Source organism: Camelina sativa, chromosome 12, assembly GCF_000633955.1.
Source record: "Camelina sativa cultivar DH55 chromosome 12, Cs, whole genome shotgun sequence".
Taxonomy (NCBI): domain Eukaryota; kingdom Viridiplantae; phylum Streptophyta; class Magnoliopsida; order Brassicales; family Brassicaceae; genus Camelina; species Camelina sativa.
The window spans coordinates 17368379-17391796 of NC_025696.1; the positions used below are offsets into that span (position 1 = coordinate 17368379).

Sequence of the window (23418 nt, forward strand, 5' to 3'; positions counted from 1 at the left end):
CTGATGATCAGGTCGGGCTTAGGGGGCGGTTTCGGAGGTCGGTCAAGTGACTTCGCCGGGCTTCTGCTTATAGGCCCGTTTAGCTAGCCCAAAAGGGGGGGGGGGTTCCTCGGTTTAGCTAATGTGCAGAGTTATTCGGTTTATTTTTGGTTTAGATCGGTATGTTGTGGGTGCTAAATCCCGCACCAACAATTAGTCCCCCCAGTTCGGTAGATTCGATTATCCATTCGAGTTTCCGAACTATAGCCCTAATTCTTCATTGTTCTTGAGCAAAACCCTAACCTTCTTCTTAAAGAAATCATAACCCCTCTTTATTTTCTAGCTTTAATCCAGTTTTTAGAGAGAAATCTTTAAGTGAATTTGTTCTCCACTCAAACAAATTCATGGTGTGAATTCTAGATTCAACAAAAATCAAAAATAAAAACACTTTTTTCAGTTGTGATTTGATTTCTTTGGCAGTCATTTTGAGTTTGATTTTGTGTTAATGTTGAGAATAGATTCAAGTGAAACAACGGAAATATATATATATATATATATTTTTTTTGTTCAACTCAACGGAAACACTTTACTTCAGAGATATGAACAGATTGGAAAATCTTAACTATAATGATGGAACAAAACTCTATAATGAGCTTAAATTTTAGGTTTGACGGTTTTGTCTTTATCAACAACCTTAACCTTTTTAATGGATCCACTCATTCATGATATAATCCATTCTATAATGATGGTTTGATGGTTTTGTCAAGTGTGTGTACATCTGACACTTCTTCTCTACATGGATCCAAATGATATTGTCTCATGTTTTTGTTACATGCACAAAACGTTACCTCATCTTCACATTAAAACCAAAAAAAAAAAAAGAAAAACGTTACCTCATATTGTTCAATCTGCATATTCTCTCATATACTGAACACGGGGGATATGTTGGACTTTGTAGTAGTTTTGTCCTCCTTCAGACAATTTCTCCTTCCATCCCATCATATACATGCCCGCAATTGTCATTTCTTTTAAGGATGTTAAATACTTGAGTCCATCCGGAGGCTCTTTTAAACTTCTGCATTCATTTATAGTCAAAGTACGAAGACACCACATCGAGCCTTCTTCTACTACCCAATCTTCCAAATCATATAGTCCAGATAATTTCAGCACATGTAACTGAGGAAACCCGCCTTTCGAGCACACCATTCTCTTTCCAGTGAAAGCACGGTATGATAATTCAACCCACTTCAAGTGAAGCAACTTCTCTAGAATCGGCATTGGATCCTCTTCCATGCAGCAATACCGTAGACATATGTGTGCAAGGTTTGGAGGGAATCGATGTTGTTCAAGCAGTCTTGGTATATGCATGCCCACCGTTAAAACTTTGAGATGAACGGAATCAAGAACAAGTTTCCCTTCGTTATGGCCATCATGCATGACCTCATACAATGAAAGCTGCTCGAGTTCTCTCGATTTGAAGAGAGATGAAGACAGAGTTTCTAAAGTACAACCATTAAGGGAATGGATAGTGAGAGTTCTGAGATTAGTCATACCACGAAGGTCCTTCACACTACTGTTCTCTAGTGAGTAACCGCTCAAGGTCTCTAGGTTCACCAGATCACCCAGTTCCAATTTTGTTTTAACATCCATTAGAAAAGGTAAGATAAGGTACCTTAATTCTCGCAGCTCTTTCAAAACATTTGGCACATGAACTGAAACCCCATGGACACCTAAATTCAAATAGAGCAGAAGCTTCAGATTCCGCAGAGAAGAAGGTAAATAAGATACTCCAGCCCTGTATAAGCTCAGGAATCTCAAGTGGATAAGCTCTCCAATGCTGGAAGGTAACTTCCCTCCTTGAAACTTGACTCTAGAAAGATCCAACACCCTGAGAAATGGTAAACTCCCAAAGTCTAGAAATGATTGTATCAGAGCTTCTTCCTTGGTCTTGAAGTACAAAAGAGATCTAACTTTCTTAGTTTTTTCATGTCCCATCATTTCAAATGCCTTACTACTATGCACAGCGAGTCTGCGAGAAGATTGACCACTGATGGTAGAGGTAGATGTAGGGACTTTGACGATTTGTAGAAAGTTCTCTTCTTCGGCTTTAGACAAACAAACTCCTCTCATGATGTCATGCATATGACAAGACTCAATCCTCGAAGTCAAATAGTTTCTTTCAGAAATAACCATATTTCGTCTCACTAACTCTTCTAGGTAGCCTTCCGCATTATCTCGAATGGTTCCTCGATCGATCATTACAACTCCTTCTGCAGCCCAGTAATTAAACAATGTCTCCACATCTATCTTGTAGGCTTCAGGGAAATGGGCGAAGTAAAGGAAGCAATGCTTTAAGCCCATTGGCAAATCTTCATAGCTCAAAGACAATACTCGATAAACCGAATTGAAATTTAAGCCAGATCCTCCTATGATATGAAGTCCAATATTCTCATGTACTCTTTTCCATTCGAGAACTGTATGTTTCGTAGCTAACAATCCTCCCAACACTTTAACAGCTAACGGTAGTCCTCCACAATAGGTCACCATTTCCTTACCCATGATTTCAAGCTCTTCATCAACAATGTATTCTGCATATCATCACAAAGTATTATCTTTCAAGTTTTGAGCCTTAAAATAAAGATATTGCCTAATTACATCACTTCCTAAGAGAACTGGCCGTGTAGGAGATATTCTAGTCTAGAGGAATGTTGATATAAACATCTTAATAATTCTGTTCATCAGGAAAAAATGAACAATTTGCAACATACTGAATTTTATATCTTAAAGTATACCTGCTTCGCCTCTCCTAGGAAATGCTAGTCTTTGGCATAGAGTCCAACTTTGTTCAAGAGTAAGGGTTTTAGGCCTAAAGGAAAAGCATGTGGGATCTGCATGTAAACCAACACTTTCATTGCGGGAAGTAAGTAGCATCTTCCAACCTGCAAAATGTTTCTGAATTACGATTGGGAAATTACATGCAATTATGACTGAATGTGTACAGAGAAAACGTTGCATTTATTTGCTAAGAAGTCACCTCTTTTCTGTGGAAACACTTCTTTTATTCGGTCCCAGTCTTCTGCTTTCCATATATCATCTAGGACAATCAAATATTTGTCAGTCTCCAACAACTGAAAGAGTTTACCCTGACGTGTAAACTCATCCATCTCTAAAATCTCCCCATCATCTGGTCTAAGCTCTTGCAAGATTCTTTGCCAAACATGCTTCTGTGTAAACTGTTGCGAAACACAGATCCATGCGAATCCGTCAAAATGACGCCGTACTCTGTCATGATGAAAAACTTGTCTGGCCAGAGTGGTTTTACCAATACCCCCCATCCCGGATATAGAAACCACTTGAATGTTATCATTTCCCACCAACTGAGCAACCAAATCTTCAACACTCTGATCCATCCCCACAAGATCGTTTTCAGAATTGTTAGGATATGTATGTCGGAGTTCCCTTTGATTATCCTCAAGGGACAATGAACGCCCACACTCAATCATCTGTAGTATTCCAAAACTCTGCATTGATGAGATCACATCAGAGATCCTCTTATTTATTCCTTTGACATCTGACACTATCTTCGGACGATCCACTAAGATGGAAGCAAGTTTGGTGACACGCTTCTTGATCCCTTTTTCTTTTCTTCTCCCTTCTTTCATAAGAAAGGTTTCGATTATATCCTCAGCGTCATAAACAATGTCTTTGATATCTTCCAGAAAGTTTCTCACCCTTTCACTTTCATGTTTCTTGGCATCTGCATCTTTCAACAAAGACTGTAACCTTCCCAACTGACGTTTTAGTTCAGAAACTTGCTCATGGACTCCTTGGAACTGCTCTGATTCTCGACTCACAAGATCCCAAAGCTTCTCAATTCCAAACAAGATAACTCCTTCAGCCATAACTTCTCTCCTGCTCCACCATAAGAACACAGAAGTCAACAATCACCGACGAGGGACGATCACAAGAAGCCCGGAATCCACAATCACAAAGTGGAACATTCTTGTAGAAATTATCTAAAACTCAATTGAATCATCATTGAAGTTAAATATGATATTTTATTATATCCAAACACCAAAGTACCAAACGACACTTTTCTTAATAGACAATTACAGAAACCCATAACTATGATTCAAGTTTGTGGTTGACAACGAAAAACTAACCAAATTAGTGAAACAAGACCAGTGATCATTCAGACATAAATCTTAAAAGCAGATTCAAGTCACCAAAACAAGATGGAAAATACGAATCAACGCATAGCAAGCAGAAAAAATAAAAAGAAATTAATAAGATAACATCATTAAATTATCAAAAAAGGAAGAAGAAAGATAACATCATTTACCTCTTGTCTGAAAAACACTGGCTTGTTTGTGTTCACAGCGTTCTTTGGAAGATAATAATAGGTGGAGCTTGTAGTTATTCAACGACAATGATTCGTCGTGAGTCATGCCCTTTATTAAACACGGCTTCTTGACTTCTTTTTTGTCCCTCACTAAAAGGAAATTTCAAAAAAGACCCTTGCTGGTTTCTATAACTCAGAACCAGTTTCACACTAGTTTTATAAGTTAACTATATTACTATACAACTAAGGAGGGCTGCTTGTTTCTCATCTTAACTACTTGCATAGATTCCACAAGTCAGCAAATTCAAATCAAACTAGCCTATTTACTTATGCTGACATGTTGACTCATAATAATAATGGCAACGTAACCTGGATTTATTTCGGGAATCTGCATTTGCTCGGACCACACTAGAACTCCATCATAACCTCTGTTAAGTAAACCCACACCCACTGATCATATAGCTGCCCATGAGAATCAAGTGTCTGCTAGGCATTTTGTCGAACATCTTAACTGCGTCTTGAGATTTACCGCTCTTCACATACCCGTGGACCATTGAATTCCAAAGTAACCAAATTTCTCTCTTCCGTGTAATACAGAAAACTGTGACCAAAGCAGTCGCGAATAGCGTAAATTCCCAGCAAAAATAACCAAGACATTAGGTTTCGGCTGAGTCCAAGTTTAGTCATACCCTTTTAGTTACATACGTATTTCTTAGTTGTTTCAGTTTGATAGTGTGTTCGTAGAAAGGGTATATCGTGGGAATTTTCAAATATTGTATCAGGTTTTATCATCTTATTTTACTTTCTATGCAAGTGTCAAGTGTGTGTCAATTTGTGTTTTTATCTCATGTGACAAATGTACGTACCATGTATCTGAGCACGATGATTAAATTAGTTCAAAAGCATGAATTGGACCTCTAAACCTTGTGGAACCTGCGCACTTTCGATAATATCAGAGCAACCAATATTCTTGTCTCCGTCTTAGACATGACAACTAATGGAAACTTTGACAAGATGCATTCATTAAAAAACTAACAAAACGAAACTACAGCTACTGAGTTCTGGATTTTACTCTAAAGCGTTTTACTTGTCCCCAACACAAAAGACCAAAGCTATAACAGATTTACACTAACAAAGAAGAAACCCAACTAACTTTATCTGTCATCTTGTTCTTCCTTTTTTTTTTTATTCTACCTTTGAATCTGATCTGAACCAGAGTTATTAGCCACCGACGCACTTGACGGCCGTCCATTTTCCGTCCCTGCTTTCTCTGCAACGCCCCATCTTCTAAAAGGTTCCGGGGTTTCGAGAACTTTTACCAACCCATCAGACAGTCCTACAGCTATTTGGTTCGGTTCTTGAGGGTGAGCAGTAATTACCAGTGGCATGATTGGAGCACTAATTTGCAGAAAGAGAAACAAGATTTTGTCAGGACGATTAGACAGCTTCAAGTAGTTTGCAAGGTTCATGTGTAATTAAGAATTTTAAGGTTAAACTAACCTGTTTTGTGTGGGTTGTGGCATGTAGGCTGATGGGGCAATGCGACATCTGAGTCTCAAGTATTCAGCATCGAAGACTCCGATGTTTCCATCCGCGAATGATGCGTAAACCAGTTGACTGTTGCAGGAGTAAGATGCGCAGGTTATGGGTGATGATAGCGATTCTTGTGGCACCCACTGCATCATAAGAGACAACAACAAACAATAACAAACATGACAAATAAGCCTTGTCTATAATTATGTGATTCCAATATGGCGAAAATGAGACAATCTTGTCATATAATGCCAGTAAAATGCAATCACAAGAGAAAAATATCAACTTTGAATTAAAAACGATGACGTAGAACTATTTGGACAGGATACTAGAAGCATATGTGTGCATTAACCAGGACGATATACTTTAAATACACTTCACTGGTAATCTAGTATTAGTGAAACATTATTTTTGTACCTTCTGAATGCACTCCATCTTTGAACCGTCATATATGGCTATCTGTGTCTCATGAGAAACCAGTAAATGGACCTGGTCGTTGTGGAACTGGACACGAGTGTCACCTACTGGTGACTTTCCAGCTGGTAGTGGGATAGCTGAAGATTTCTTCTTCTCCCATGAATCAGCACTCCAAAAGATTAGCTATAGCATAGAGAGGTCCATACAGTTACAACCGAGTTTGGTGAAAGCTCAATAGCAGTACCAAGAAAATTAAACGCTTAGCATACCTGGGCATCAGCACCAGATGAAACTAGAATATTTAGAGCGGCAGAGAACGCTAAACCAGTGATGTGCTTTTGGTGGCCTTTCAACTTTGTTTTCACCTGTAGATTAAAGAGAGAGATTCTATTACCAATTCTCCAAAGTACAAATAAAGATATCCTTTATTCGTCAGTTCCATTTCATTAAAGATTGAGTGCAAAAGATATATTATAGCAGTTAGCTCAACACAATCTTGATAGACAAAACTAAAATAAAAAGTTCAATATGGATACCTTAGTCAACAAATTCAGTAATCAAGATATCGAATGAATTAATTACCTCATCTACCCTGACGTTGTAGATATGAATAGTAGAATCCTCCATCCCAATTGCAATAATGTTATTATCTTGAGGATGAAATGCAAGGAACGTTGAAGCAGGAGGCGGTGGCATGAAAGTAGTCATCACCTGTGAACAAAGTGAAAATGCCAGTAAGTTCACATATTTGACACATATCAGTTCTTGCTGTTGCAGAAGTTTTTTTATTAAAAAGATACTACTTCCACTACAAGCCGAAATGAGGCATCAATGATAAAGACGTAATTGTCTGAGCACAGGGTGAAAAAATAGATAAAGAAGCTTACCTTAAATGTCATCATATTAAACAGTGAAACCTTTCCACCACAAGCAGACATTACGTACGAGTCATTCTTCGAAAGGGCTATGCACGGAACAGTTCCCTCAGGATTCTCCGGAACATCATTTGTCATTAAGAGACCACTGTTAGGTTGCCAATGCTGTGGAGTGACACTAGCGGTAGCCTTGAAAAGAAAAATTACAATCTCAACGACTTGGAAGGGAGAACATAGAAGTGATCCAAGCACACATACTTATATGCATACATGTAATATATACAGATATATATTAACTGTACAAGTTGAAGTTAAGTTTGTATTACCTTTCCAGTTGGATTTTGCTCGCTGCGGCTCCACTTCCATAGTCTCTGGACACCATTAGTTCCAAGAGCTAATACGCCAACACCCGAATTTGTATAAAGAAGCCGAGCAACCTTAGACATGAATATGACACCATTATTATAATACACAAACAGGTTAAGTAATGGAAATCCCTAACTGAATATGAATAAATTTATTAAGGAAATAAATAACAAACCTTGCTAACAGAATCCTTGCTATCTGGCATGGTCACTTGTCTGCATTGAGCCGGATCTACAATTTCCATGAGCTCCGAGGGTTTGGACTTTTCAACAGACTCCAGGTTTCTTGGCTTCTCCATAATTCTTGACATTGCATCAACCCCGTTCTGTACACATAATAACACCAAAGTTTGAGGACAAAGCCGCAAATCGTATGTGCAAAAAAAACTTGTGAACTATACAAAACAAGATACATTTTTCAGTTTGGCCACGGTTCTAATATCCCAGATCAATAATTTTAGCTGTTGATTAATTGCATGGATAAAGGATTTTGATCAATCTGTAAACTTGAGTGATGCCATTAGTGCCTCAGGATGGATTGTACTGAAGAATTAAGCCAATATAATATGTTGCTACCCATACATGGCTCTAACTGTCCCATTTATTCATCTATTGCTGAAAGATTATAAATAATGTAAAGCCGAAATATCGAAAAACATACAGGAATAGGGGTTGGCCTTGTAGGAGAGCCAATATCCATTTGTTCCATTTTACCAACAGCTGGGCCAATATTTGTAACCATTGCAGATGAGGATACCTGATTACCGAGGATAAAAATTGTAAATTCTATTAGACAAAAGGTCTGACAAGAATTTTTTTTCAAGAAAAACGAGAATTAATATTAACCTTCATCTCAGTCGATGCTCTCGATGCTTCGAACGAACGAGCTTCCATGACCCTTAAGGTCCTCAGACCGTCCCCATTAGCAAGAATTTTGAATCCGTTATCAGCTGTAGTCACAGCAAGAAGGTTCCCTTCCTTGTTGAATCTCAATCGGGGAAGGCTCTGATAGAGGCAGTACATAGCACGGTTAGGAACAATCATAACATATGCAACCATAAAAAGGAAAACGAGAAGATATTTATATACAAGTAGTCAAGAGCAATAGCTTGTATATCATACCGGGAGTCCTCCATCAGCCTCGACAGTTGTTAAGAGATTATTATTGTCCATATCCCAGAATTTTAATTGGTTATCTTCACCAACGGCCAAGAATCGGTTGCGTGTTGTATCAAACTGAACCACCCCTGAAGCTTTCTTTCTAAAGCCCAAATATGTCCTCTTGATGGCACCTTCACTTTCATTCCACTCAACCAGGAAAGAATCTCCGTCTTTACTCGTACCACAAGAAAATAATCTGAAACAATGGGAAACTTTAACATTTACTATGGCCACAACTTGCAGCAGACGACCTATTAATCTGATAACTAACTAAATTCTTATATAAAAATCTTCCACCAATGAAAATAATGCAAGTTTGTTACTTTTTTCATATGATTTAGCTGTCTTATATGAGCCACGTCAATTGAGTCTTTTCTATAGTTTTCAGAACCACTGAACCAGACCACATATCAAGGGTTTTCTTATATTTATTTCAAGAAAGAATCAGAATTACCTGCTACCATCAGCACTATATAGCATAGTTGTACACCACTGTCCTGGTGCATCATAGTCAACTCTTGAGCCCACATTATCATAGAGCCAAGCCTTGATCTTACCATCAAGAGCAGTTGAGAATATAAACTGCGTGAAGGAAAAGAATAATAATTATTACAAAAGTAAAACGGAAGTTTCCCTTTAATTTACACCCACAGAGAATCCACTCCGGAAGATGATAGTTAACCTCCCATGCAGCCAAAATGGAACTGGATTGCTATGACCAATGGGAAAAAAAATCCCATTCTTCAAGACTTATCGACAAGAGATGGCTGTACCTGGATGTTTTCTTTCTGGTGAGGGCAGATGGAGTAAACTGGTGCCTCGTGCCCTTCAAAGGTATAAAGTTTCTTCCCACTCAAATCCCAGACCTACTCATAAAGTATCTGTCAGACAGCTATATAGGGGAGCCATAGAAAAGGCACATAACAGCCTCAAAAATTCACTGTTTTGAATTTGCATAATTACCTTTATAACTTTATCATCCCCACAAGTCACGATACAGAGTTGCTTATTTGGGTGGGCGAAGGCCAAGTCATTCACACAGCCAACATGAGCATCCATCTATAAGCAGAAACGAACTATTTATTCACTTTTTGCAGATTCCATAAAAATGTTCAACTATATAGAAAAGGGAATAGGCATGCCTCTAGGTGTTGACGTAATTCAGACCCTTGGTAAGCATATATATGGATCAGATGTTTAGTAAACGCAACCCCTGTACATGAGAAAAAGGAATCAGATTCAAACATTGTATCCAATTGAAAAGATATGCTTGATGATCTTCAAATAGCGTACCAATCAAATTTCCATCTGGACTCCATGATACACGACTAACAGATATTGATGGGTCCTTGACAATAGAACCCTGGCAAATTAAGGTGAAGATGTCATCATCACATAAAAGGCTGATGGTGCAATGCTTAAACTTCTTTTCATAGAACAGAACATTCACTGAAGCATGTATCAAAAACAAAGCTTCTTACGTTGTCCACATTCTAGTTACATCATAAGTATACGATCCAATTATAATATATGAAAAGAAACGCGATGAGATTCTCAATCCCAGTTTTGAGAAAAGGTGAAAGACCAACCTGGAAGTTCACAGAACAAGCTCCCATATTCCATATCTTGAAAGGCTCTGTGACAACCTTCTCCCTAGATCCAACTTCCCACAAGGTGACTTCACCGCTGGAACAACCAACTAAAAGTAACAAACAGTTATAACTTGAAACATGAACCAAACAAAGCTCAAGTGCTCAACTCTGTTAGTCTCTACATGGTGGCATTAGACTAACCAGTGAGCAACGTGTGATGGGAAGGGTGAAAATCCATGCTTGTCACTACTGACCCTTGGCGCATTGTACTCACTACATTTCGAGGGAGGTCATCAAGTGAGACGGCAGACTGAGAATGAGCAGGATATGTGACCTGGAACATAAGAATTACAAGCCATATACTCGATGTCATACATACAGACATGCAAAACAAGAGAGTTTTCTTTTCGTACTGGGAAATGAACAATCTGCTAAAACCAATGAGGCATGCATCAGATACTTACTATCGCCAATCTTAATGATTACAAGGAATCACAAATGATGCAAACTTATATTTAGTCCTCTGATAATAATGAATTAATATGAAAATCTAATAGCCAAAATTGGACAGTCAAAGAACTTTCAACACTAAATTAATATAATGGAAAGTAAAAATACACCAAGTAAATTATCAACTATAAGAAAAATAATCACCTCATCACCAGTTGGTCCAGACCGTAAACGTTTCATAAGTTGCTCGTGATCAGCACTTTGATAATCCATCATTCCAAGGGAGTTTGAGGATGGACGAGGATGTTTTAGCATAGCAACTGCCATGAAATACAGCAACAAGAATTCAGAACTAGGAATAAACTTTTAAAATTAACTTTCCAATACCTGATATGACAAATACAAAAAACAAGATTACAATCCTTTGAACCATGAAAAAAGTTCTCTATACTGTATTAATCATGACCAAATATTAACTCAGAACATCATAACTCATAAGCAGCAGTATGTTACAAGTCGCCTAAACATTGGAGTAACAAGATCTACCTTGATTTGGCTGCATAGGAAATGGGGAAGAGGCCACAACACCACCAGGAACTGATGAAGATGGATTTGGGGTTGCCATCCATCCAGCTAAAGCGTTTGCGTTAGGAGCCGGAGCAGACGAAGGCTGAAAAGGCTGTACAGAAAATGGTTATATAAATTACGTCCATTTCTCAAATGTCTTATAAAGTTCTTGAATATGTAAAAATAATTGGATTGTATGGTATGTGATCGTACTCCACCATGTACCCCAAGAGGAGCATATGTTGAAGGCTTTGCAACAGCACCAACTGGAAGAACAGGAGTGGGTGCACGGGCTCCATTTTGTGGTGAGCAAGTGTGATCAGTGAACAAAGTTTTGATGTCTGGATTAGGCCTTGGGTTTTTACATAGCTGATGTTGCCAATTCAAGCTGCAAATTACCAAAAGCATCAAACCTTAGATGAAGAAAATGACTAATATGACACCTTAAGTTCACTAGCTGGTTCAGATAATAGGCTAGATAAACTGGTTTCAACCACTGCACACGATAAGCATAACAAAACAAACATATTCTTTATCGACACTAATGACAGTTTTTCATTTCTAGGTGCTTGAAAATAAAGAAAAGTAACTGATAACAGAGGTTGATATCATAGTCATCCAAGTGCCACTTTTGCAAATCACTAAAATAGTGGCGTGGTTACCAACTTAAACTATTTCGAACATCAAAAATAAACAACAGAGATCATCAACTAATATCTATCAAAATAAGGGGGTCGGTCACCTTTGATTGATCAAGGTTCGGAGGCGTGAAGCCTTGAAAGTGGGTAAAGCAAGCTTCTCTCTAAACAGAGGATTAGCCTCAATCAATTTCCTCAACTCCCCAAGCATAATACCCCTAGCTGATTTGGTATCACCGTATTTCGATAACTGTTCATTCTCCCTGGAAAGCAAAAACACCACATTTCAACTCCATATGGCTGCCATTGACGACACAACCCTTGAACTTCAAAACTATCAAAAATACACAATTACCTAAAATTCTCCAGAGTAAGAAGCTGAGTGATTTCCTTGTAAAGCTCCTCGTTAAATGTAGCAAAAACTTTCAAGTCCTTTGCTAATATCTCAACAGCTTTTGCCCTATCTTGTCTGAAAACAAAGAACAACCAAGACAACAATGTATAAAACATAACGCATACAAAAAAAAAAACATTCTCAATCACAAAAATAATCATCAATTTTTTGTTTTAAGACCAGACAAATCAATAAGACAAGAACTAAAAAAAAAAACTATGGTTAGGTGATTACCCAAAATCAGCTAACCAAAAATTCCCTAAATTGTAAAAAAAGAAAAATTGCCAAAAAAAATTACCGATCTAGCGCTTCGAGATACTTTTGCTTCCTGATTTCGAAGAAAATTTTCATAGAGTAACGATTATCATCAACCTTAGTGAAACCAGAAAGATACTTCTCGACTTCATCCCACTCCCCAAGCATAGCTTTCTCTTCAAAGTACTTCAAATTGAAATAGTACCCCGACTCCTGCTCAAGCCTTACAAACACACACACACACCCACCAAAATCAAAATTCACAACCTATAACAAACCAAAATAACCGAGAATACAAAAAAAACAAAAAAAAAAACTTACTTGTGAACAGATTCTTTGAACTTTTCTTCATCTAAGAACTGAAGAATCAAGAAAACTAACTCTCTGCTTAGAGATGACATTTTTTCAATCAAGTGCGATCTGGGTAATGGTGAGAGAGAGAGAGAGAGAGACGGTTACGCTAATTTCCCAGATCGGTGGTTTCAAGTTTTTTTTTTTGTTTTTGTTTCTTTATAAAAAAAATAATGGTTTTTCTAGGGTTTGTGTGTNTTCTCCAGAGTAAGAAGCTGAGTGATTTCCTTGTAAAGCTCCTCGTTAAATGTAGCAAAAACTTTCAAGTCCTTTGCTAATATCTCAACAGCTTTTGCCCTATCTTGTCTGAAAACAAAGAACAACCAAGACAACAATGTATAAAACATAACGCATACAAAAAAAAAAACATTCTCAATCACAAAAATAATCATCAATTTTTTGTTTTAAGACCAGACAAATCAATAAGACAAGAACTAAAAAAAAAAACTATGGTTAGGTGATTACCCAAAATCAGCTAACCAAAAATTCCCTAAATTGTAAAAAAAGAAAAATTGCCAAAAAAAATTACCGATCTAGCGCTTCGAGATACTTTTGCTTCCTGATTTCGAAGAAAATTTTCATAGAGTAACGATTATCATCAACCTTAGTGAAACCAGAAAGATACTTCTCGACTTCATCCCACTCCCCAAGCATAGCTTTCTCTTCAAAGTACTTCAAATTGAAATAGTACCCCGACTCCTGCTCAAGCCTTACAAACACACACACACACCCACCAAAATCAAAATTCACAACCTATAACAAACCAAAATAACCGAGAATACAAAAAAAACAAAAAAAAAAACTTACTTGTGAACAGATTCTTTGAACTTTTCTTCATCTAAGAACTGAAGAATCAAGAAAACTAACTCTCTGCTTAGAGATGACATTTTTTCAATCAAGTGCGATCTGGGTAATGGTGAGAGAGAGAGAGAGAGAGACGGTTACGCTAATTTCCCAGATCGGTGGTTTCAAGTTTTTTTTTTTGTTTTTGTTTCTTTATAAAAAAAATAATGGTTTTTCTAGGGTTTGTGTGTTGTTCGATTTCTTCGCGTCTCTCGAAACTAAAGAAGGAAAGCTGACCCAGAAAAAAAATTATAAATCAATTAAAATTTTTTATGTAAATTCAAATTTAAAAATTTTCCTTTTTCTTTTTAATTAAAAGAAAAAAGTGTGACTTGTTCTCCACTTTCTTCGATGCGTTTTGCAGGGTTTTTATCACACCGACTGTGATTTGATAAGTGGTTTAGGTTATTTATGATAAGTAGAGGTTCTTATCAGTATAAGGTGATAACCTCGTTTGTCGGAACCGCTCCTCCTTTGGCGTTTATCCAATACAGCTCAGCACACCCAAGTAGGAATGGACCGAATTTAATTTTATCCAGACTTCCAGAGTGTTTTTTTTCCTTCCTTTTTTTTATAAAAGATAATTTCAGTGATACAGTTTATTTCCAACCAATTTACTAGTATATTTTAAAAAAATACTAATAATTTTGAAAACAGATTTCTTTAGTTTACGCAATATACTCACTTCTCTTTTTGGCAAGATTTACATAGTACGTAATATAATATTATCTTACTTATTTTTGTAATATTATTTTCTTCTTTTGGGTTAATTTTCTTTTTAGCTTAAGAACAAAAAAGGAAAAAAAAAATTCCTAGATACATTATACGCTAAATATGTTTTTTTTAACTCTTAAATCTTTATTAATAATATTGAAGTGGGGGCTATTGGTTTAAGATTAGAATAGAGTTTTAAAACGGAAGTACACAACATTGTTTTGGTAGACTTTATAATTTTTATAAATGGTTACAAATAGGTTATACATATATTATAAATTAATCCATATATTAATTGTAACAAATAAAATCTTAATTGTAACAGAAAATCTTAAACGGATTATTCCAAATTGATAGTTCATGGATATTTCAAACTTTATTTCGGAAGATCACGTATATGGTTCCAAATATCTAGAATCACAATATTACCATTTTATTTTCCACATATTTTATTGATAAACCACATCAATAAAAAAATTATTTAAGGGATAAAAATATACTCTCAATCATAAAAAATAATCAAATCTCGCTAATTTAATAAGATTAATCGTGATCTTCGGGATCGTATTCAGAAATTAAAAATTAAACATTAATGCTAGATTAGGACCGTGTTAGAGCACGGGTTAAAATTCATTTTATTTATATTATAATTTTCGAATAAAATATAATTTATATGATTGATTTTAAAAGTTTTTAAGGTCCTAATCTAGCATTAATCATGATCTTTAGAATCATATTTTATTATAAAATTATAATATAAATAAAAGGAATTTCAACCCGTGCTCTAGCACGGGTCCTAATCTAGTTTGAAATGTTATGTAGAATTCTTTGTTATTAGATCAAGATTTTGTTAAACTCTGTTAAAGTTTAGTGTTATTAGTTTGTGATTTGTAAAAAGTTATTTAAAATCTTAACAAATATGGGTCATTGGATTCAGACTTTTTATAAAGTCATTAAAAGTTTTGTGTTATTCAATTAAAACAAAAGAATCTATGATTGTAAATGAGTTCAATTATTATGTTATTGGTTCATGATTTTAGACACTTTCTTTATAAAATAAAATCATGAAAAATATTATAAAAATACAGGGATTGTATGGAAGACTTTACAAGATTTTAGAAAACTAATCAACAAAACTCTCTAGCAATTTTTAACAATCTTTCACTTATTCATTTTTAATGATTTTGTTGAACTCTTCAAAAATCTTTAAAAATCTCAAACCAATACCACCCCCGAAGTTGTTCACAATGTAACTGAGGTAGTTAAAAGTATGGTATATAGTGATAGAGAAATGTTTTCCGAATATTCTTTCTTTGCTAAAATGTCTGCACATTTGTTTCTTCTTCTCGGTATACAACAAAAAGGAACTCAACGTAAATATATTTTTAAAACATTTTAATTTTGTTTAAAAAGAAAAAGTTATTTAGAAAAGTTTAACATATGTTAATTGACCGTTCTGATAATTAAAATTTGAAAAGTGTCGAACTTTTATGAAATACAAGAGTGATTAGCAACAATTTTGAGGTTCATGAACTTGCGAGTAGCATATATAATTTGTTTTGCCGATATCTATAAGCCTGGTTCCATTTTAGTAAATATCAATTGTGTTTGGTGATTCAGTTAATGTGGGAAGGACTTGGGCTAGGAGGTGGTGATGGTGTGGGGAACTGGAACATGTATATCTATAGTAGCTTGACCATAACCTCGACATAACAAAAAAAGTAGCATCGATCGAAACTAATGTGTTAACTACAGGAAATGGTAGGTAATAGTCAGTATATTTTGGAAGATGAAATTGTTTCTTAACATTAACCAGGTACCTTCTTAATCTTGTGGTGTCTTTGTTAATGTGAAATAAGTATTTTTAAAGGGCTTTTAGTAAGCTTGGAAAACGTTATAGCTGATTCTGAAGAGACAAAAGCTATGATCTTTATGAAAGTACTGGTTTGTTCAAGGTACTAGGATACTGTAGTAAGCTGGCAAGCAAAAATACCCAATATGTATCAAAACCAGATGTCTCAGCCACCTCCGCAGCAGAGCTTCTTGAAACAATTGAGTTATTATTTCATACCAAAGAGTAGAGCTGGAATGCGCAACCACCAGCTTCAATGACGACACTAATAGGCTGGTGAGCCAATGCTTTCTTTAGAGATGCCTCGCTGTTCTTAGGCACATCCTCGTAAGAATCAATTGTGACAACTTTGGCATTTTTCTGCAACATTAACAAAAGAAACATAAATTTTCAATTTCAAATTGAGGTTTCACAAAACTTAAAATGCACAAACCAAAACTAAACTAACCATGTTTTGATCACAACAACCATCAGAAGCCTTGTATGGATAATCATGTTCGGTATGAATACCACATTAAACCTTTTCATACTTTAATCACTTTTTTTGTATAAATTTCTTTTAACTATATGATTATAATAAATAATAATTACAATTAAATTGCATATATTTTTCTTATTAATTGCACATATTTTCTTATTGAAATTAGTAATTTAATAGATAACTTTCCTATTAGAATTAGTAATATAATAGATTACTTTGGTCTTATATACTTTTCAAAAATATTAATTGTAATCCTTTTACTTTTAGGATTTTAAAATTTTCTATAATTATTAAATAATTTTTTTTTTCACGCATGTCAAAATATTATCGATATACTTGACACATGTCGCGATTATATGAATTAATAACTTTGAAAACTAAGGTTTATATAATAAGATTTCCAAAGTTATATAAAACTAGATTCGGATCCGCACGTACGTCCGGGATTGATTTCAAGAATTAATGTTATTTATCAGGTCTACAATATGTTATGTATGTGTGAAATTATGTTTATAAACATATTTTTAACAAATATTATTAATACTTATAATCTAAACTCATATCAGTACAATATTCTATTTATTTTAGTCAAAAAGTAGGATCAGATCAGTTTTGTTATTAGTAGAAACAACTACAGTTAAAAAATAAGCAAAAATAATATGTTTATTTGTGGACAGAAAAATTCGTCATGTCTCATACATATCATGTTTTTCTATCTGAGAATTGTGGTTTTGGATCAAAACTGATTTCACAATAACATTTGGATCGACACGACGATGCATCCAAATCAAATGCGAACCGAAGTGATCGGTTATAAAGATTAACCAAATTGGATTACCTAAATTGTCTAGCTGGGGGAACCCACATTGATAGGCCTACCTTGTAACGATTTTGCTATTTTTTACTCTTAGAAAACCGGTTCTCTAAAAACAACATGAGCAATATCTGTATTCATACTGCTGAATTTGCAAAACCTATGGGTAACAGGCGTTTCAAAAACAAAATTCTAATCTATAAAATATGTCTTTTTTATTAACCAAATATTAATTAAAATATAACTCCAAGTTATTTGTCCAAACTTGATAGAAGTTGTTTACAAACATAATTTGTGACACTAATGATCTATAAAATATGTTTTAAGAGATCGGGTAAAAAATTATTTTCTGTTTTGATAGTCTCAAACTCTGTAATTTTTAAAAGTACCCAAATTTTTGAAATAATTGTCCTAAAATAGATATTTATCCATTCGAAACTCTATAAAATCGCATTATATGGTTCACGAAGATTAGAGGGATTCTTTCTTTTTAGTTGGTATGATAAGTTCTACTTATGCGGTAGAATTAAATTTGATTTCCTTATATTATTTGAATTTATAATTATCTTTCCAAAATTTGATTGAAGATTACTTGTTCCTATCAGTTTGGATAGGCAATTATAGCCATATGTTTTGTTTTGTTTGATCGCCCCAATTTAAATAGCACACAAATTAAATGAAAAGAAACGAAAATGTGAATTTACAATTCGAATTTTTTTATAAAATATATTAGTAACATTTTGATTTTTTTATACCACACATATATATACCTACACTATATATGGGGATATATAAACAAATTTAGTATATAATTACATGTTTTCCTCTATATATAAAATCTAAACCAATGTTTTGAAATCCGGACCGGACCGGCCGGTCGAACTGGTTTAACTGTGAATCAGAAGGTATCCCGGTCTGGGTTATGCTAAAGCCCCAAGCATTTAAAAACATTGATCTAAACACAATCAATTAGTGAAATTGATTAGAATCAATAACTTCTTCATGTTTCTCTTTCACATCATATGTAGTAACAACATTTGTTTTTCTTACCGCCTGCAAACATATATATACATATAATTATTATTAAATCATGTGTGGCTAAAAAATATTAAATTCATTAATATTTTGGTACCTTCATGTATCTATTGTCTTCTTATTCCACCAACCTTTATGTTCTTAACCTATATTTAGAAAGTTTAGATAACCATTAGAATATTTTGTGAAAATTAACATCTATTATACTCTCTAAATAATAAAGTTTAAACTTCTGACCTTGTATTAGCTGGAGGCAATACCTTATGGTTCTCCAGTAATATGAACTTCAAGCCCTACATAAACACATCGTCGCTATTAGTCCATGTTTTTAAACCCGGATCGGGCCGGCCGGTCGGACCGGTCCAACCGCGACTCGGTAGACACTCCGGTCCGGATTACTTCTAAAAACTGGACAAATAAAAACCCGTAAAAAACCAGAAAAATCCGCTAAAAATCCGTGAACCGGTGGTTGAACCGGCAGGTTGGACCGACGAGTCGATATCAAATTAAAAAATTTTATTTTTATCACACTTAAAACTCAAACCAAATTAAAAAATAAATATTGTTATTTATAAAAAAAATCATTTAGTTATATTATCTAATCATTTAAAAGTTTAATTTTAGCTGTTTAGTACTTAACTATATATGTTTTGTTCATATATTTATAGAAAAGTAGATGTTATATTCATAAAATGTAAATAAACCAATAAACTAATTGACCCGTAGTTCAACCGGTCCGACCGGTTGACCCAGTGACCCGAAAGACTTCCGGTTCACCTTTGGTCCGGTTTTAAAAACATTGCTATTAGTCAAAAGAACAGACAATTATATACTAAAAGAGAGATTAAACTGGAAAAAAAATGTTTTAACAAAGAAACAAAATAAAGAACATCCTGTTTTATTTTTTCGATTTGATATTTTGTAGTAAATCAAAGTTCTCTTTCCTTTGAAAATAAGTTTCTGTTTGGGAGTAAAAGAGATTTGAGAGTTTTTTTTTGAATTGAAGATGATTACTCCAATATTTATACAAAAAAAAATTTGGCCGATTCATAGATATTTTTTTTAGTTTTGATAAGAATAAATATTTTTACAATCTTGTTATTACTTAACATTTAGTTTCACTAATGAATTCTCCTAAGATTATGAGTATTATCTAAAATATATTATTAATATAAATATGAAAATTTGTTTGAAAAACACAGGTTTTCTCATAATTTGGTAATATTACCTTGTTATTAGTTTGCAAATTATACTGATTTGGAAAGAATACATGAATTTCACATATCTTAAATGTTGCAATTTGAATTATCGATGATAAAAAGAATATATTTAGTATTGTGATCTTGTAGTTATAGTAGATATTAAATATATGAGATTTTGAATTTATTATAATTTCCTTATGTTGTGTTTTTTATATAACTATATTATTTTCAGCTAAGAAAGATATTAATCACGCTTGGATTATTTTCTTATTCAAGATTTGAAAACTAATGATTTGAATTTAATTGTTTAGATATTAATTAAGATAGTTTGTAATTTTTAGGGATGCTGATTTTATTCTGTTTTTCCTAATCTAATAAATCATTCTGTTTTTTATGGTAGGATTTAATTACACCCGATTTTTATGTATTAACATCATTTAATTTTTGTTTGGGTATTACACAACTAAGGACTATCAATCTGTTTGGTTCCAATTAATATCAATCTGTTTGGCTTCAAGAATTATATATCTTTATTTTAATTTGAGTGGCATTTCATTGTAATAATCTCTAACCCTATGTCTCTTTATTAAAAATGCTTCCCTTATCTTATAAATGAGCACGAGTCCTTACCAAAAATTCAAATGTATAAATATACCATATCTTATTCTATTCTAAGATACACAAACTTTACTTTATGTGATTTTAAATGTTGATTTGTTTTACTCTTTGGTCAATTACATTTATGTCTGTAATTACTTTTCAAATAATATTTACAAATGAGCACGAGTCCTTACCAAAAAAAAAAAAATATCATCGCTATGAGTCCAAAATTTCAACAATCCTTTGTATTTAAGGAGGATTATGTACTTTCACTAGATCAATTTTGTTTCTATAATTACTTTGTCGTGTTTCAGTCCCTATACAAATAGTGAAATAGGTGTGAATATTTAAAATATGGATACAATATTTAAAATCTTTATATGAGTTAAATGCTAATTAGTTAACAAGTGGTTTAGTCTAGTAATATTTTAAAAAGAGACAATAATTAAGAAAGGGTCTATAGATTGACTCCACTTTGAAAGGAAAAAAAAAAAGATGATTGCAAATGCAATGTTTGGTTATATTGATATTAGAAAGTCACTATTTAACTTTCTTGATCATAAAAAAAATACAAAAAATTAATTAGAAATAATTTTTTAACATCAAAAATTTTTAGAATCCGAATTAAAAAACCGATAAATTTCAATCTTAAAAGCTTAACAGAATCTTAATAGGAAACATGTATAAGAACATTTATAATTTTAAAGAAAAAAAATTTGTATAACCTATCTAGCTGACAAAAAAGAATTATTCAGTTAATTTTTTAAAAAATAATAACTATTTTGTATTTATTTTAATCTAACATAGTTGTCTTAACCTACTAAGAAAAGAAAAACAAATATTTAGCTGAAATTGTGTTAATGTTGTAGTAGATTCTAGGCATGCGGTTTATATATACTCGAACTGATTAGTCCAAACCAAACCGGTTTTTGGTTCAAGATCAGTTTAACAATTGCTTCAATTAGGAGGAATTTTGAACTACAACCGAACCGATCGCTTATTTAAAGTTAAATTTATTTAATAAAATAAAAAATTATACCTAAATTAAACCAAAATAGATACTAACCCAAACTGAATTAACCGATTTTATCCAATTAAACTGGTTTTACCTGATTTCAACCAAAATCTCCAAGAAAAATCAGTTTGATTTGGTAGAATTTCACTAATCGAACCGAACTGAATCGATTGATAATTTGGTTAATTTGGGTAGTATTGTTTGATAACCATATAAACCGGTCCGGTTTTGTTTCGGTTGATTGAATGCGCAGGGATATATTCTGGCCCATTGGAATTGCACGGAATTGAGATATGAAATTCAACTAGATTTAACAGATTGAGGTGACGTCCGCAACATGTTGTTGCCTTTTTGGGTGAAAATGATGTGGACTATTAATTTCGCCAGAAGTTACTTAATATCGGGGAAAAAAAACTCAAAATGTTGAAGAAGCTTGAGATATCGTGAGAAGTATACCAATTGAAAACTCGAAAGCGACAGATATCGCAGCGAGCAAGTGCTTCTCATTTGACAGGGACAACTGATAAAGTTGGTGTAATTAAACATATAGGCAGCACTAACCACACTAATTATATTATTAGTACATTATCCATTTGTTGTTATTATTGGGCCACAAAACAACGTATTGATGAAAATGTCAAACATAAAACACAAAGTCTTTTTCCTGAGTTAATTGTAGGTTAATTTTCTTTACAAGTAAATTCAACTAACATTATTTGTAAAAATATTTTTAGAACTGTAAAATTGCTAGGAAATAAATGTTACTGTAGTCTGTAACATTAAATACATGCATGCCATGTAAATTAACATATCATCATAAAAATAACGTGAAATTTGTTAAAAACAGGTGTGAATTTTTTTAAAAAAAATTATTTCTAATTTTCTTTTCTTATTACATTATTTTGCGAATAAATCTCTAAATTTTGAGTATTTAGTAGTTAACCTTTGTGTAAACCATAATTATGTAGAGAACCTGACTTGATTTGGATTTTCCCCAAAGTACTTTTATACAGATTTGGCCATGTGATTAAAGATATATATATATTTAATATATTCTAGAAAGCTTTTTCTTTTAACATGGGATCATTTTAAATATTGTGGAAAGTCATCATTTATTTAGTCAAAAAAAATGAAGTGGATACATCAAATTTAAATTAGTGTATGCTTTATATAGATAGCATCTGGTTGCAGACATATTAAACAAACTTTTTTTTACCAAAGAAACATTAAAGTTTTATGTCGATAGAATATATGAAAATTCGTATAAATGAGTCATTCCAGTCGAAAGTTGAAGCTTAGAAGAAACAAAATAAATAATGTTGTGTAAACTTATAGTCTTATATATAGATATATATATCTCTATAGATTTCTCTCGATGGGTTTCTTAAAAACATATTTTTAGTAGTTTGTATATGGGTTCTAGTTGAGTCGCCTATATATTAACACTGCAAATCAAGATGCAATTGTTTTTGTGTTTAGTTTTTTCTTTTTTCTTTTTTAAGTTACTCACAATCTAATTGACCTTATTACAAAGAAAAGATTGAGACACACTAATTTGAAAACAGAGTTTTCGCAAAACCAGTATTTTAATATAACAAAGGGACATATAAAAAAAAACAATTAATATGAGAAAATTAAAGAAAGTACCGACAAACTACAGTATATGCAATTTCACAATGGACTAAATACAATGGTTTAATCCTTTTTTATCACTACGTCAACGAAAGGGACACTATTGGTGTAAATGTAATGCTTCTTTCTGGCTGTGGTAGCTGGGTCCGCCTCTTCTTGATAGCGATGAATGATTACAGTTGGGTTTTTATCTCGTAAGAAAAACTGAGGAAACATATAAGTTTGAGAGTAAAATAACAAGCAGCTAAAAAAGTTGAGAAGAACAAAATTTGTTGGGACCAGCCGACCAGCTATCAATAAAAAAACCAAGC

The 23418-nt window shown here is 33.6% G+C and overlaps 2 protein-coding genes and 1 pseudogene across 3 annotated transcripts; all 3 read right to left on the minus strand.

Annotated features, from left to right (window-relative positions):
- On the minus strand, positions 640–5056 carry LOC104732027 (probable disease resistance RPP8-like protein 2). Of its 2 annotated transcripts, none has more exons than XM_010451553.2 (4): positions 4322–5056; positions 3014–3891; positions 2772–2918; positions 640–2567 (listed from the first exon to the last, which is right to left on the minus strand). In XM_010451553.2, the coding sequence occupies exons 2-4, from the start codon at positions 3879–3881 to the stop codon at positions 883–885; spliced, it is 2700 nt and encodes an 899-aa protein (XP_010449855.1). In that variant the 5' UTR covers positions 3882–3891; positions 4322–5056; the 3' UTR covers positions 640–882. The 2 variants fall into 2 exon arrangements, with proteins under 2 accessions (XP_010449855.1, XP_019089619.1); XM_019234074.1 differs by having other exon boundaries at positions 3014–3995.
- LOC109124760 lies at positions 5320–13109 on the minus strand (annotated as a pseudogene).
- LOC104733602 (topless-related protein 2-like) lies at positions 13102–13995 on the minus strand. Its single transcript, XM_010453170.2, has 3 exons — positions 13727–13995; positions 13449–13628; positions 13102–13225 (listed from the first exon to the last, which is right to left on the minus strand). Exons 1-3 carry the CDS (start codon positions 13804–13806, stop codon positions 13102–13104), a joined length of 384 nt encoding a protein of 127 aa, XP_010451472.1. The 5' UTR covers positions 13807–13995.

Bases quoted from the DNA above. Each gene is read 5' to 3' on its own strand.
- LOC104732027 (XM_010451553.2), bottom strand. From the start codon at position 3,881: ATGGCTGAAGGAGTTATCTTGTTTGGAATTGAGAAGCTTTGGGATCTT. The intron at 2,919-3,013 runs GTGACTTCTTAG...AACATTTTGCAG, and splicing joins AGTGTTTCCACAGAAAAGAG to GTTGGAAGATGCTACTTACT. The intron at 2,568-2,771 runs GTATACTTTAAG...GATGATATGCAG, and splicing joins TCCTAGGAGAGGCGAAGCAG to AATACATTGTTGATGAAGAG.